Genomic DNA, 14,265 nt, shown 5'->3' on the forward strand with positions numbered 1-14,265 from the left:
TCACCTTCCTATACCTAATCTCTTCCATAGTTCAATCAACCATGAAAATTAAAGTCCCAAGTTGTTACACTTACAAATACTCCTATTGACACCCCCTTATTTCCACAAGACAAAGTGATGACAATCACCCTTTATAATCTATTAGCCATTAGATCCTTACCTTACCTAACAAATCAAAATACATTCCTTAAATTAGTAAAACTTCATATAAAAAGAAAATGAATAAAATAAAACTCACTCACAAGACTCAAAACTGTCACAAAAATAAATTGATGTAAATTTTATTTTTTTATTTAATTTTTCAAAAAAAAATAAAAATAAAAAAAAAGGTGCAGAGCATAGGTATGTCCCTTCTAGAGGGGGCCAAAGCCACGTGATGACTTATAAGCTCACCCTTCATCCCACCCCCCTTCTCTTTCTTCTTCTTTCCTTCACCTTCCCTACCTCCCTCTCTTTCTCTCAAATTCCTCCCTTGTTTTTAATATTTTTTTTTAATTTATAAAAATAAATAAAATAATTTAATTATAATTTTTTTCCCTTTTTCTTCCTCACAAGAGTCTTGATAGTGGCATCCATCTCTTTTAGGGATTGGCTGTTTCTTTCTCTCTCCGGAGCCAACGACATACTACTACTACTTAGCTTCGTCTTATTCATTCATCTTTTCTTCCTTTTCACGTCCCATCACTTATAAATCCTCCCCCCCCCCCCCCCCCAACAGAAAAAAAGAAAAAAAAACAAAAACAAAAACCCCAATTTCACAAATATTATAAATCATTGGAAATTAATCATTATTTATACATAGATCATATATTATTATGGATACTACTGGGGGTGGAACATCCGAAACCGGAGGCGGCGGCGGTGGTGGCGGCGAAGGATCATCATCAGGACAAAGAGTGGAACTCACCCATGGCTCATCTAGTGGCGGTGTGGATGATGGGTCTCAATTAGTGGTATCGACGACGACATCAACGACAACCGCAGCGCCACCAAGCAGGTACGAGTCGCAAAAAAGACGAGACTGGAATACTTTCTTACAATACCTGAGAAACCACAAACCTCCTCTATCTTTGTCTAGGTGCAGTGGAGCACATGTAATAGAATTTCTCAAGTATTTGGACCAATTTGGTAAGACTAAGGTACACATCACTGGTTGCCCTTATTTCGGTCACCCTAATCCACCCGCCCCGTGCGCTTGCCCGCTTAAGCAGGCTTGGGGGAGCCTCGACGCTCTTATTGGCCGTCTTCGTGCTGCTTACGAAGAGAATGGTGGCCGACCTGAATCCAACCCGTTTGGTGCACGCGCTGTAAGGATTTACCTTCGTGAGGTAAGGGAGAGCCAGGCTAAAGCCCGTGGTATCCCTTACGAAAAGAAGAAGCGAAAACGTGCTTCTTCTTCTAGTACCACTACTACCTCCACTTCCGCTCCCACCGCCACTACTCTATCAACAACAGTGGATGCAGCTGCGAGTAGTAGTGGAGTCCTCGGAACTGGTGGGTCCCGGGATGGTGGTAGCGGAAGTGGAGATGCCGCTGGTGGTGCTAGTACTGCTGGTGTAGGTCCTCCTACAACTACTACCTAATTTTTTTTTTTTTTTATATATATATAATTATTTTTAATTTGACTTTATTATCAAGGATCAATTATTGTCCAACGCTGGAGGATCAAATTGTGATTATATATTATGTGAAAGCAAGCATAATATTATTTTTCTAATCCAATCTCGTATATTAATCAATTAATTAATTAATTAATTATTGTATATACTTATTATTATTTTATGATCAACCATTGTTGTAGAAGATGAAGTTCCATCAAAATTCAATCATATGATCATCTTATTCTCCAGGTAACAAGTCATGTTCACTTAATAACTTGTATTACCGGGGTTTTCTTTTATTTATTACTGTATTATTTAGGGGGGTTAATTAATTTAATCAAGAAGGCGTTTTCTAATTAATTTCTTACTGTATTATGTTAAACAACAAGTTTTGCAACATTATTTTATTAAGCAGTGATTTAAGGCAAGTAATGGTTAAAATAAAGAGTAATTAGGTGCCGTCAAGAAACCCAAATCATTCCATTAATTCTTTAAACTACTGCTATTAGTATGTTATTAACTGCGTCATTAAGCTCTATTTGATCATTAGACAAAGAAATTCTCTCACATTTTGCAGCTTTTGTCGTCGTGAGTGCCTGGTAAGTCTTATCAATTTACCATAAATAAACATGATAATTATACAATTATTTCCTAACTTGTTATTTTTCTTGTTATGTCAATCAATAAAAATGTACTGCTGTTACACAGAGTATATACCTATTACTTCTCTTTGTCAAAAAAAAAAAAAATACCTATTACTTCTCCGTATTTGTCTTCTTTCTTGTATTTTATTATTCTCAAAACCAATAATTCAACTTTCATATTGCATATATAAAAAAAAAAAAAAAAAAAATCCCTATGTTGCTAGATTCATTTTTTTTAATTTAATATTATTACGAAGTACTCCATATCTTTCATTTAATTTCCGGTCATAGTCGATCCTGGAAATACAATGTAATACTTGTAGATTTATTATATGGAGTAGAAATTAACTTGACAATTTAGGGGTTTTTTTGTACTACGTATATGATTGGTAGAAGGTAATTAAATGAACTAATACGATTTATACGAATATACCCGTAATATACTTTTATACAAGATTAGTTGTAGTTAGAAATAGATGGTGTGTTAGTTTACACGAGTAAAATAAGTGATAATTAAGGCTACATGACATACCCAAAAAAGAGTAATCACTTGAAGAACCTGAAGTCTTCCTATTTTAGCAAATGTCAATTTCAGCAGGTGAATTGTTGCCTAGCCTCTTTAACTCATGAAGTGATCCGTGTGCAATTAGATCAAACATTAAAGTAGGATGATGGAAATATATTAAATTCTCATAAAATATAGATAATAAAATAAATGTTTAATAAATTAGAATTAGCTAGGACGAACCCAACTTAATTATCATAAAGAAAAGGGAGCCCTAACACTACATACAACATACATATATAAACTCGTAAACGCTTAAAATTTCCAAAACAGTGAATAAACTAGGAAAGGAAGTTGATGAAACAGTTAGTAAGTAGGAAAGTATAAAAATCTAGTGTGTTGTTGGTGCTTTAGAGTGTATCTAAAATCAAAGATGTCCCCTTTTTCAGCATCTTAATTAATCTTTCTCTTTCTTTGAAAATGGTCCCCAAGATTATTAGATTTTCAGATGAATGAGTGAGTGAATAAGTGAGTGAGTGAGTGAGTGAGAAAGTCATCCATTGGAATACTTCCTCATGCCAAAATTCCTATGATTTACTACACGTGTGCTTATTTTTTTCTCTCTTTACTACTACTACTTCGGTTTCAGGTGCCATCTTTTTTCTTTTCTTTTTTTCATTTTTTTTTTTTTGATGATTTGTTTTTTCTCTTTATCTCCCTTTTAACTTAACCTGGTTTGATTCTCCTTTATTTGTCAAATATTGGCGCTGTTTTGATTAGTGCATTAGGCATGTAATTGAGTGCAATTTTTACTTTTGCAGGGTGTTTTAAAATTTCTGACTTTATAAAGACAATTTTGGGTGTGTACAATAATGTTGATGCAAAAGAAAATCTTTACCTTTGAACCTTTAATCATTTGCAAGAATTGAGTTTTCTAAAATTGTCGGAATGATAACTGACAAATTAATTATGAGAGAATAGCTTAGCTTTCTCATTGATCGTCACACAATATATAATAGCTACAATCCTCTTCTACCTAGAATACAAGATATCCTAGAATCTTAGGAAGTTAACTATAATACACAAGATAATCTTTGGTAAATAATATCTTCCCAAAAATATATTATATGATATATCCTAATACCCCCCCTCAAGTTGGAGCATGCGGATTCGAAATGCCGAACTTGGAAAGTAGATAATCAAACTGTGACTTCCCGAGAGCTTTAGTAAAGATATCAGCTAGTTGATCCTTTGTAGAGACATGAGACGGAGAAATTAAGCCTTCATTAATAGCATCGCGAACGAAGTGACAATCAACCTCAATGTGCTTCGTTCGTTCATGAAAAACAGGGTTCTTTGCTATGTGCAGAGCAGACTGACTGTCGCAAAATAATTTGATTGCTTTAGGATGTTGGACACCCATACTTAACAGTAAGGCCTTGAGCCATTTGAGCTCACACGTTGCCCCTGACATTGACCTATATTCGGCCTCAGACGAAGAGAAAGACATTGTTGGTTGCTTTTTCGTTTTCCATGAAATAGGAGATTTGCCAAGAAACACTAACCAACCCGTGAGAGATCGCCGAGTTAAAGGACAGGCTGCCCAATCAGAGTCACACCACCCCTCCAAAATCAAATCACTCGCAGAACTCAAGAGAATACCCTGACCCGGAGTGCCTTTTAAATATCGCACTACTCTCAAAGCGGCATCCCAATGCTCAATACGAGGAGCCTGCATAAATTGGGACAAGATATGAACAGAATAAGCAAGATCAGGCCGGGTGACAGCAAGATATATCAACCGGCCAACTAGCCTCCGATACGACTCAGGATCCGGCAGAAAATCTCCAGTAGCCGTACCCAATTTGTGATTCTGCTCCATTGGAAATCCGCTAGGCTTAGCACCTAACAACCCTGCCTCAGAAATAATATCCAACGTATATTTACGTTGACACATAAACAAACCTGCAGAGCTACGAGCAACTTCGATGCCTAAAAAATATTTCAAAGGACCAAGGTCCTTCATCTTGAAACAGTCACTGAGATAGGCTTTAAAAACAGTAAGAGTAGCGGAATCATTTCCAGAAATAATAAGATCATCGACATACACCAAGACATTAAGTTGAACATTAGCCCTAGAGTATGTAAATAAAGAATAATCAGAGTAAGATTGTTTGAAACCATACTGTTTCAAAGCCTTGGAAAGTTTGGCAAACCAACATCTGGGAGCTTGTTTCAATCCATAAAGAGACTTGCGCAACCTGCACACCAAGGTAGGATCCGAACTCTCAAATCCGGGAGGAAGTTTCATATAAACCTCCTCATCTAAATCCCCATGTAAGAAAGCATTATGTACGTCCATCTGGTGAAGCTCCCAATTTTTGGAAGCAGCAATAGCAAGAAATGTACGAACCGTTGTCATTTTGGCCACCGGTGCAAATGTCTCATCATAATCAATACCAGCTTTCTGATGATTGCCATACACAACCAAACGAGATTTGAGGCGTTCGACCTCTCCATTGGACAGAAACTTGGTCTTATAGACCCATTGACTCCCTAGTGCTTTCTTGCCGGGAGGAAGCGGCTCTAAGGTCCATGTCCCATTATCTTCTAGAGCTCGAATTTCTTCTTTCATAGATTTGCGCCACCCATCATACGTCATAGCTTCTTTGAAAGATTTCGGATCATTACTTTGAACCACGGCTGCAATAAATTTCTGATAATTGACAGAAAAATTGGTACAATTTATATAATGTGCTAGGGGGTAAGGAGTACCTGGAGCATGATTGGAAGAACGAGGCGGCGGACTCTTAGCAACAACCGTGTGTGTGACAAAATCCCGAAGCAAGACCGAACGGTATTTTTCTCGGAAGCCCCGACCCATCTCATCATTGGGCTCGGTGACAACCTGCTGTGGCTGAGAAGGGGGCTCGTGCAGGCACGGCTGAGCAGTGGCAGCAGCATCACGTTGCCCCTGTGCCGTGACCTGCTGCTGTTGCGACTGGGGAGCAGAGGCAGCAAGCTCCGCAGCCTCCTCGCGGGTTGCAGCAGGCTGCCGCAGGTGGCCTGCAGAGTGGACTGCCTCCGTGTGGTCTTCAACCTGCACTTCTTCGTGGTAATTTTCAGCAGCATCATCAATCACACCGTCATTATCTACCATATTATCCATAAAATCAGCATGAATTTCCACCTCCGTATTCCCAAAATTCGGATCAATATTAGCCTCTTCCGGACTTCCAAAGGGAAAAACCTCTTCTATAAATTTCACATCACGAGAGACAAAAAATTCCTTTGTATCTAAATCAAACAACTTCCATCCCTTTTTCCCGAAAGGATAGCCCATAAAAATGCATTTTCGACTTCTACTAGCAAATTTATCCCCCTTAGTCTTTTGATTGTGAGCAAAACATAAACAACCAAAAGTACGAATAGCATCAAATGAAGGAGATTTATTGAAGAGAAGCTCGAACGGGGTTTTATTTTGTAAAAGTGGGGTAGGAGTTCTATTAATTAAATGGGCGGCGGTTAAAATACACTCTCCCCAAAAATAAATAGGTAATTGAGCTTGAAATCTCAAGGCTCTCGCAACATTAAGAATGTGTTTGTGCTTTCTCTCCACTCTCCCATTTTGTTGCGGAGTCCCGACACATGATGTTTGAAAAAGGATACCGGTTGCAAAGAAAAAATCAATCAAACAATTAAATTCGGTCCCATTATCACTTTGCACAATTTTAATTGTTTGATTAAATTGTCTATCAACCATAGCAAGAAAAGCCATAAACATCTGAAAAACCTCTATTTTATCAATCATCAAAACCAAGAGCTTCGTTTGGCTGCTTCTCCTCGGTTTCTTGTTTGGCCAAACGAACCCTTTCTTCTTGAGTGACCAACTGATAAGCACGATCAAGACTAGGCAAAGGGTCTTGAGACAATATGTTTGTGCGCAAGGAGGAATAATATCCAGCATATAGACCCATTAGAAAATCATGAAGCCTCGATTGCTCGCGGCGAACCTCATGTTCCCTCCCTGCTGTACAATTCAAGCAACACCTACATGATATTAGAGGTTCGTGATGGTCCAAGTCTTGCCATAAAGAATGTAATTTGCCGAAATAAACCGAGACAGTCATGCCTTTGGTCTGCTCACACTTCGCAATGGAGGCACGAATTTGTTGGACTCGAGGGCCATTAGTCTGTGAGAACCTCTTCTTGAGGTGATCCCAAAAAGGTTTAACCTCACGGAATTTGGACAGAGACGATTTTACCTCTGCATCAATGGTGTTTGTGAGCCATGAAATTAACATGGCATTAATAGCCGTCCAATCTGATTTCGAGCAAGGAGGTTGCGGCTCTGTTATAGTACCGTCCAAGAAATCAAATTTGCGTCTAGCCTCAAGCGCAGTTTGGATATCAGCAGCCCATTCTTCATAATTGTCCCCTTTGAGACGAGTTGGAGTTATAAAATCCCCGGGCCGATCTTGAGGGCCGAGATAATATGGTGAATTTGGTTCGATTTTAGATGGTGGTGGTGGTGGTGGCGGCGGCGGCGGTGGGGTGTCACCCATATTTGATTGTGTTTAGGAAAAAAAAAAATATTAACCTGCTCTTGATACCATGACAAATTAATTATGAGAGAATAGCTTAGCTTTCTCATTGATCGTCACACAATATATAATAGCTACAATCCTCTTCTACCTAGAATACAAGATATCCTAGAATCTTAGGAAGTTAACTATAATACACAAGATAATCTTTGGTAAATAATATCTTCCCAAAAATATATTATATGATATATCCTAATAATAACTTAGTAAGGACCCTCAGACTTTAAAATTGAGTTAACAAACCCTTTTTTGTGTGAGTGTTAAAGAAAGAAAAAAAAAAGTCATGTTTTACTAGTTTTAAATTTTTAACACGAAATATGGGCCGGGGACACTCTTTTTCATCATTCAATTTGATTGAAAATTGGAGTATTTCTTTTACATGATTGACTTTTAATAAAAACAAAAGCAATTTTTATTTATGTTTTCTCATGTTTGGGGTGAAGATAATGGTTTCTTTTTAGCACTTTAATTTGTCAAGAGGGTATAGTATAATATAGCATATGAATTTGCTCGCTAGTCTATTTGCTTTCTCTTTCCTACCCCCTATCTTTTCAATGACAACAACACCACAAAGAAATTAAAGAGAAACCGAGAAAGATAACAAAAGAGGGGCAGGCACTTACAAAAAGAAAGTATAAGTGAAATTAAATAAATAAATTATTTATTTTTATTATAATCTTTCTGTTTGATTATTTGTCCTTACTTTAAATTTATTCTAGTGGAAAAAAGAAAAAAGAAAAAAAAAAAAAAAAAAAAAAAAAGGAGAAAACCATCATCTCATTGAAAAGGACCAATAGCCAACCGTTGGTTTGCTTACAAATAGTATATGCTTAATTTTATGAATTTTCCCTGTTAATAATATCTTATGGATTTAATGTTCATAATATTTTATTCTACAATGATTAGTGGCAAGACCCACCAAAGATCCCCTATGTTTATTACGGATTACTAATTTTCTTATAGTATTAATTAATAATTAATTGTCCCTTCAGTAGTCCTCATCTCCTATGAAATCATGCATGCATCATTGGTATTTATTTTGCTTATTCGTACTATTATCCTCTCTACGAAAATGTACAATAATGTGTAGTTCGTAGCTATTTATATAGGTATAGCAATATTAATAATGTTGCTATATTAATAAACAAATTAGTGGAGTAGCATAGCATAGATAAGGAATAATACATTAATACATATACTACGTACGTGTCATTATCTTTCTATTTTAATTCGTTTTTCGAGCTTTAAATTTATGTCAATCAAAAATAAAGAAGCTAGTGATATATTGTTATCAATTAATCTAAGATGTGACACGCATCTAATCACCCTTAATTAATTTAATTATATATAAATAGTCATCTATAATACTCCGCTTAAACAAATAAACGCTCGTAGAGTCATATATAGTTTCATCCTTAGTATAGTCAGGCCCAATATCATATCTCGTCGAAAAGATTTTGTGAGTAATCAACTACAAATCTATAAATATTAGTTGGTGTATCACGCACCTTGGTTTTATCCTGCTTTGTTAAGGTTGGATCATTTACCAAATAGCCCGTCTTGTGTGTGACCGGCCACACCGTGTGACCACTTATAAAATAACAAAGTAACCCATATAAAAATGACCAAGTAACCCCTATAATACTAATTGAGTAACCCCTATAACACTAACTGAGTAACCCTATAGCACTGACGAAGTAACCCCTTTAACACTGATCAAGTAACCCCTATTACACTAATAAAGTAATCTCTGCCACACGGTGTGGCCAGCCACATATAAGACTTTGTGTTTACCAAAATGGCTAATTTAACAAAAGTATTTCCCAAAATGGCTAATTATAGATTTTAATTCCAAAATCAGCTAAATTATTTATTTGGTAGGAAATTATCTATTTCTTATTTTCCTTTAACCAAACAGGTTCACTTTTTTGGGTTTTTTTTTTTATTTTTTTATAATTTTGTTTGTTTTGGGTTTATTCTAAATTTGCTCTTTTTTTAGTTAGAAAATTTAAAGGTTAGTAATTTTGTACATTACGTAGTATATGGTCTTTAAATTCTGATTTGCCAACATTTCCCGTTTTATGAAAAAAAATTATTATTTTGGTTTTTTTTGGGAAATTTTAAAGCCATAGTTTAAAATATCTATTAATTTGGGAAATAACATAAACATAATATATTTGCAGCAATTCTCAAATTTTTTTTTTTATAAAGTTACACAAAATAAAAAAAATGTCTCAAAAAATAAAAAAAAAACACTCAAAAAATTGTTCCAAACTTCCAATTAACAAAAATTAGCCGACATTAGCAGAGGGCATAAAAATAGCAAACATGAAAAAGATGAACAATACCTTAAAATCCCTTATCGTCGTATAAATTTGCGGTTGTGTTGATAGAACAATAGTACTTAAAATTTCAATTTTTTGTGATACAATCACGTCGATCAAGACAAAAAAAATTTGTCTTTTTTTGTGATATTGAAATTAGGGTTCCTATGACCAACTTTATGTATATATGTATATAGCTTCTAAACTTTCCAACTAAAAAAAACCCAAAAATAAAATAAAATAAAATGAATAAATAAATAAAAATAAAAACCAAAAAAGTGAACCAAATTGGTCCAAAGGAAAATAAGAAATAAATAATTTTTCTCCAAGTCAACATTTTAGCTAGTTTTGGAATTAAAATTTACAATTAGCCGTTTTGGTAAATGCTTTTATAAAATTAATCATTTTGATAAAAGATCCGATAAGGTTTCCTTGTGGGTTAAGCTCCTTATTTCTCTCCGACCCTCCAGTTTACATGTTAATTGTATACAAATATCGCCTCATAAAAGTGTTTTTTTCAATTTGTTAGCTTACATAATTACATATACACTAAGCATAATTAGCCTTCTATTTCCCTCTTCAATTTTTAATCTTTAAAAATGATGGGTTGGTGGAGTAATTGTCACATAGCCATATATGGTGATGAAAAAAGGAAGTTGGAAAAAAAAAGTATAAAAGAGATTAAATAGTTGAGGTTGCTTCCAGATTTCACTTTGTTGGTTTATTTTAACCCTTATAACAATCAAGGGAAATGAGCAATACAAGTGTTTTCTTGCACGTATGCACTTTATTTTTATGCACATTACCCACAAAAATACTTGAAAACAAGAGAGAAAGAGAGGCATGGTTTTTTTTTTTTTTTTTTTTTTTTTTGACGGGTGAAACAGAGGCATGGGTTAATATCAAGTAAGCTAGAATCTAAGAAACAACAAATTAAAGTGTAAACAAAAGACAAAGAAAATGCCAATTTAAAAAAAAAAAAAAAAAAAGAAAAGAAAAAAAAACCGTACTAGTACTATTGCTCTATTATTACTGTATTATCTGGTGAATGAATGCGGTTTCTTCTATGTGGTATTGAGTGATGAGTAGTGAGTGTCGTTCTGTATCATAAAGAAGCTATCTTTCTCTCTCCTCCCCCATGCTAGTAGCCTAGTAGTATTAGCTCCTACTACTTGTGATGAAAAAGTTGAAATTGGAGGCTCTAAATTTAATGATCTTATGTCCATGATTCTATTAATTCAGGGTCTCTGTTCCACCCAATATAGAAACGGGAATTGCACGAATTGTGTGGGTCTGGATCGCACCCATCATTATCAAGTTTTATTATATTTTAAATTTTATTATCTCCGTTTTAATAATATTGTAACAATGAGATTTTTGTATTATTCATTACTCTTTATGAAGTTGTACTATTCATTACTCTTGTTTCAACTTATAATATGATTTATATGTTAAACAAAATATAAGCATGTGAGTTTTTTTAAATTCGCCTCATAAAATACTTTCACAGTGTCAATTTTTTATAATTTTTACTTTTATACAATTATATATATTTAACATATAAAATGTGTTTTGAGATGCGTAATTTCATCTTTGTTGCAATATTATTGAACAAAATAAGTATGACACTAGAGTTGAGGAGTAAACTTTTAATTTAGTCTTAATAGATATTTAGCTCTCTTCTTTTAATAATGGCTTGACTATTATTAAATCTAGAAAATTACGGGTGGCATCCAAGGAATCAACTGTGTGATTAATGTCTTACAAATTGAATTGTAGATTATTGTACAATTATTAAGGAATTACATTCTATCGGAAAATTAAATACGAAGTTTACACATATGAAGAGTTCTAGGGTGATTAGTGATGACACGTAATGCTTATGTGATGCCAAATTATATTGAAGTAATAATGACACATGACGGTAGCATATTGTCAATTTGAATTTTAATAATATTATAGATAGATATGAAGATTGTTATAGTGATTAGTGATGAAACATAAGGTGATACACACTGCTTATGTGATGCGAAATCATGTTGAAGCTATGGTAACACATGACGGTAATATTATAGATATAGATTTCACTTAGGCACGATTGTACGAAGTATATGGTGATACACTTCATAAACTGAAAATAGGTTTGGGCTGGATTCATTGGAAAAAAAAAAGAGGAAATTTAGCCCACTTGTAATAAGCCTAATTAATGTTTCATCTTACAATCATTTTTTCTTTTATTTTTTTTTTTGACGAGATCAATCTGTTGTTGGTGTTGATGATTAAAAAATAATATTAAAATATTGGACCAAACTAACTAGGTATAACAAATTATACTACGTAAAGTACTTTGTATATATTTTTAAATATATAAGGAGACCTCTATCAAGTAGATTGTGACATTGTGGACTTGTACGTGGTTTGGGTGAAATAAATTCTAATTTGATATTATGATATACTTGCAAAAGGATTACTATTAATATACTGTAATCAATTATGGATTATTACCCTTTTATTCATTTCCATCACATGTTGCAAACACATGAAAACGCAATTATTGTATTTCAATTATGATAACATAGTCGAAGCATAAACAAGTATTCCCTCCGTTTTTTTATTTGCATCACTTTTCTTTTTGGGGTGTTTTTTTTAAATGCATCACTTTTATTTTTAGTAACTTTATACTACTTTCTCTATTTTTTAATAGTTGCAACATACCTTTTATTACGCTTTTCGATGAGTTGATTAAATTAGGTAAACGAATTAATTAAGCTATGAAATTTTAACCGTAACAACTTATCCCTTTCTTCTTATCGGTGGTAAAATTTTGTAATTTAATTTATCTGCTTATCTAGTCTAATATCTCCATTAAAATGCGTGCTAAAGAGGTGTGTTGCAAGTATATAAAAACAGAGGAAGTATATTTTATCATTTCTCTCTCTTACTTTAAACCACACTCAACTTATTTTATCATTTATCTCTCTTCCATGGTCCCCACTAAAATAATAAAAATATCTATCATCTTTCACACACTTTCTCTTTCATGGTCCTCATCTTACTTTTAATATAATAATTTATTCACCCACTTACAATATTATATTACTCTCCCGGTGAAATCCAAAGTGATGCAAATAAAAAAAAAACGGAGGGAGTATTTACCTAAGCTCACAGTTATTCATAGAATTATAATTTGTTACTACTATTGCAGGAAAAAAAAAATGTGTTACTGCTAACAACGACAATACAATACGTAAAGTATGGAGCTTTATTTTGATTAAAAATTGTTAAATTTTGAAACAATATGAAATGGGTCTGGGCAACCCGAACAAGGAGGAGGAGAGTTTGGGCCACAAACAAGGCTTTGGAGCTTCCATACTAAAACCAATTGACAATAGTAGGAGTTACTCCTCTACCTTATAAAGTGGAACTACATCTCCTCTTTCTCCAATGTGGGACACTCACAAGTGATACACATTGGGTTCCAACACTCCCCCTCACTTGTGAGTGTCCTTAGAATTATAGCACACCAGAAGGTACAATATAAATCCTCTTTGGGAATGAACATCCAATAGAGGCCCCTTAACCAGTGGCTTGACAAATACCCAGTTATAAACGGCCCAACAAACCTGGGCTCTGATACCATGTTAAATTTTGAAACAATATAAAATGGGTCTGGGCAACCCGAACAAGGAGGAGGAGAGTTTGGGCCACAAACAAGGCTTTGGAGTTTCCATACTAAAACCAATTGGCAATAGTAGGAGTTACTCCTCTACCTTATAAAGTGGAACTATCTCTCCTCTTTCTCCAATGTGGGACACTCACAAGTGATACACATTGGGTTCCAACATGTTAAATTTTGAAACAATATGAAATGGGTCTGGGCAACCCGAACAAGGAGGAGGAGAGTTTGGGCCACAAACAAGGCTTTGGAGCTTCCATACTAAAACCAATTGGCAATAGTAGGAGTTACTCCTCTACCTTATAAAGTGGAACTACCTCTCCTCTTTCTCCAATGTGGGACACTCACAAGTGATACACATTGGGTTCCAACACTCCCCCTCACTTGTGACACTAATATATCGTGCAATAATTGTGCAAGCAAAGTAATATTATAAACTATAATTTATCATGATACCATGATAAATTAGAGAGGAATAGAAAATAATTGGAATAGAATTGCTTGCCTTCTCATTGAAAATAATTGGGAATATATAGAGTTACAAAGATATCAGGAATTAACTAAAATATAAAAGATAAATATAAGGAAATATTCTATCAAATCTCCTAATATACGATAATATCTCAATAAAAATTTAATATATATAAGTACTAATATATTATCAATACATGATCCTAGTGTTCATACATGTTTGCATGGTCATACATTATACATACAGAGCGGTCGGCATATTATGCATGGTCTTTTATTTTCATACGCCTTTAAAAATTGCATGCATTATTTTGGTATCTTTTCACAAGAATGTCAACAATGGCTAATCTATAATTTTACGTACATTCTTATACATTGCGTCTCACGTGTGATGGGAGATTGTTAAGTCACCATTAAGACACTAATATATCGTGCAATAA

General features: G+C 34.3%; 2 protein-coding genes across 2 annotated transcripts; one reads left to right on the forward strand and one right to left on the reverse strand.

Annotated features, from left to right (window-relative positions):
* Positions 1-726: 726 nt before the first annotated feature.
* LOC145571520 (uncharacterized) lies at positions 727-1,721 on the forward strand. The gene has a single exon (XM_081630554.1). It carries the CDS (start codon positions 816-818, stop codon positions 1,581-1,583), a length of 768 nt encoding a protein of 255 aa, XP_081486680.1. The 5' UTR covers positions 727-815; the 3' UTR covers positions 1,584-1,721.
* A 4,832-nt stretch (positions 1,722-6,553) lies between these two features.
* LOC145572750 (uncharacterized) lies at positions 6,554-7,315 on the reverse strand. Its single transcript, XM_081631721.1, has one exon. The coding sequence runs from the start codon at positions 7,313-7,315 to the stop codon at positions 6,554-6,556; it is 762 nt and encodes a 253-aa protein (XP_081487847.1).
* Between the last annotated feature and the right edge of the window lie 6,950 nt (positions 7,316-14,265).

This window comes from Chenopodium album, chromosome 12, assembly GCF_948465745.1.
Source record: "Chenopodium album chromosome 12, dcCheAlbu1.1, whole genome shotgun sequence".
Classification (NCBI taxonomy): Eukaryota; Viridiplantae; Streptophyta; class Magnoliopsida; order Caryophyllales; family Amaranthaceae; genus Chenopodium; species Chenopodium album.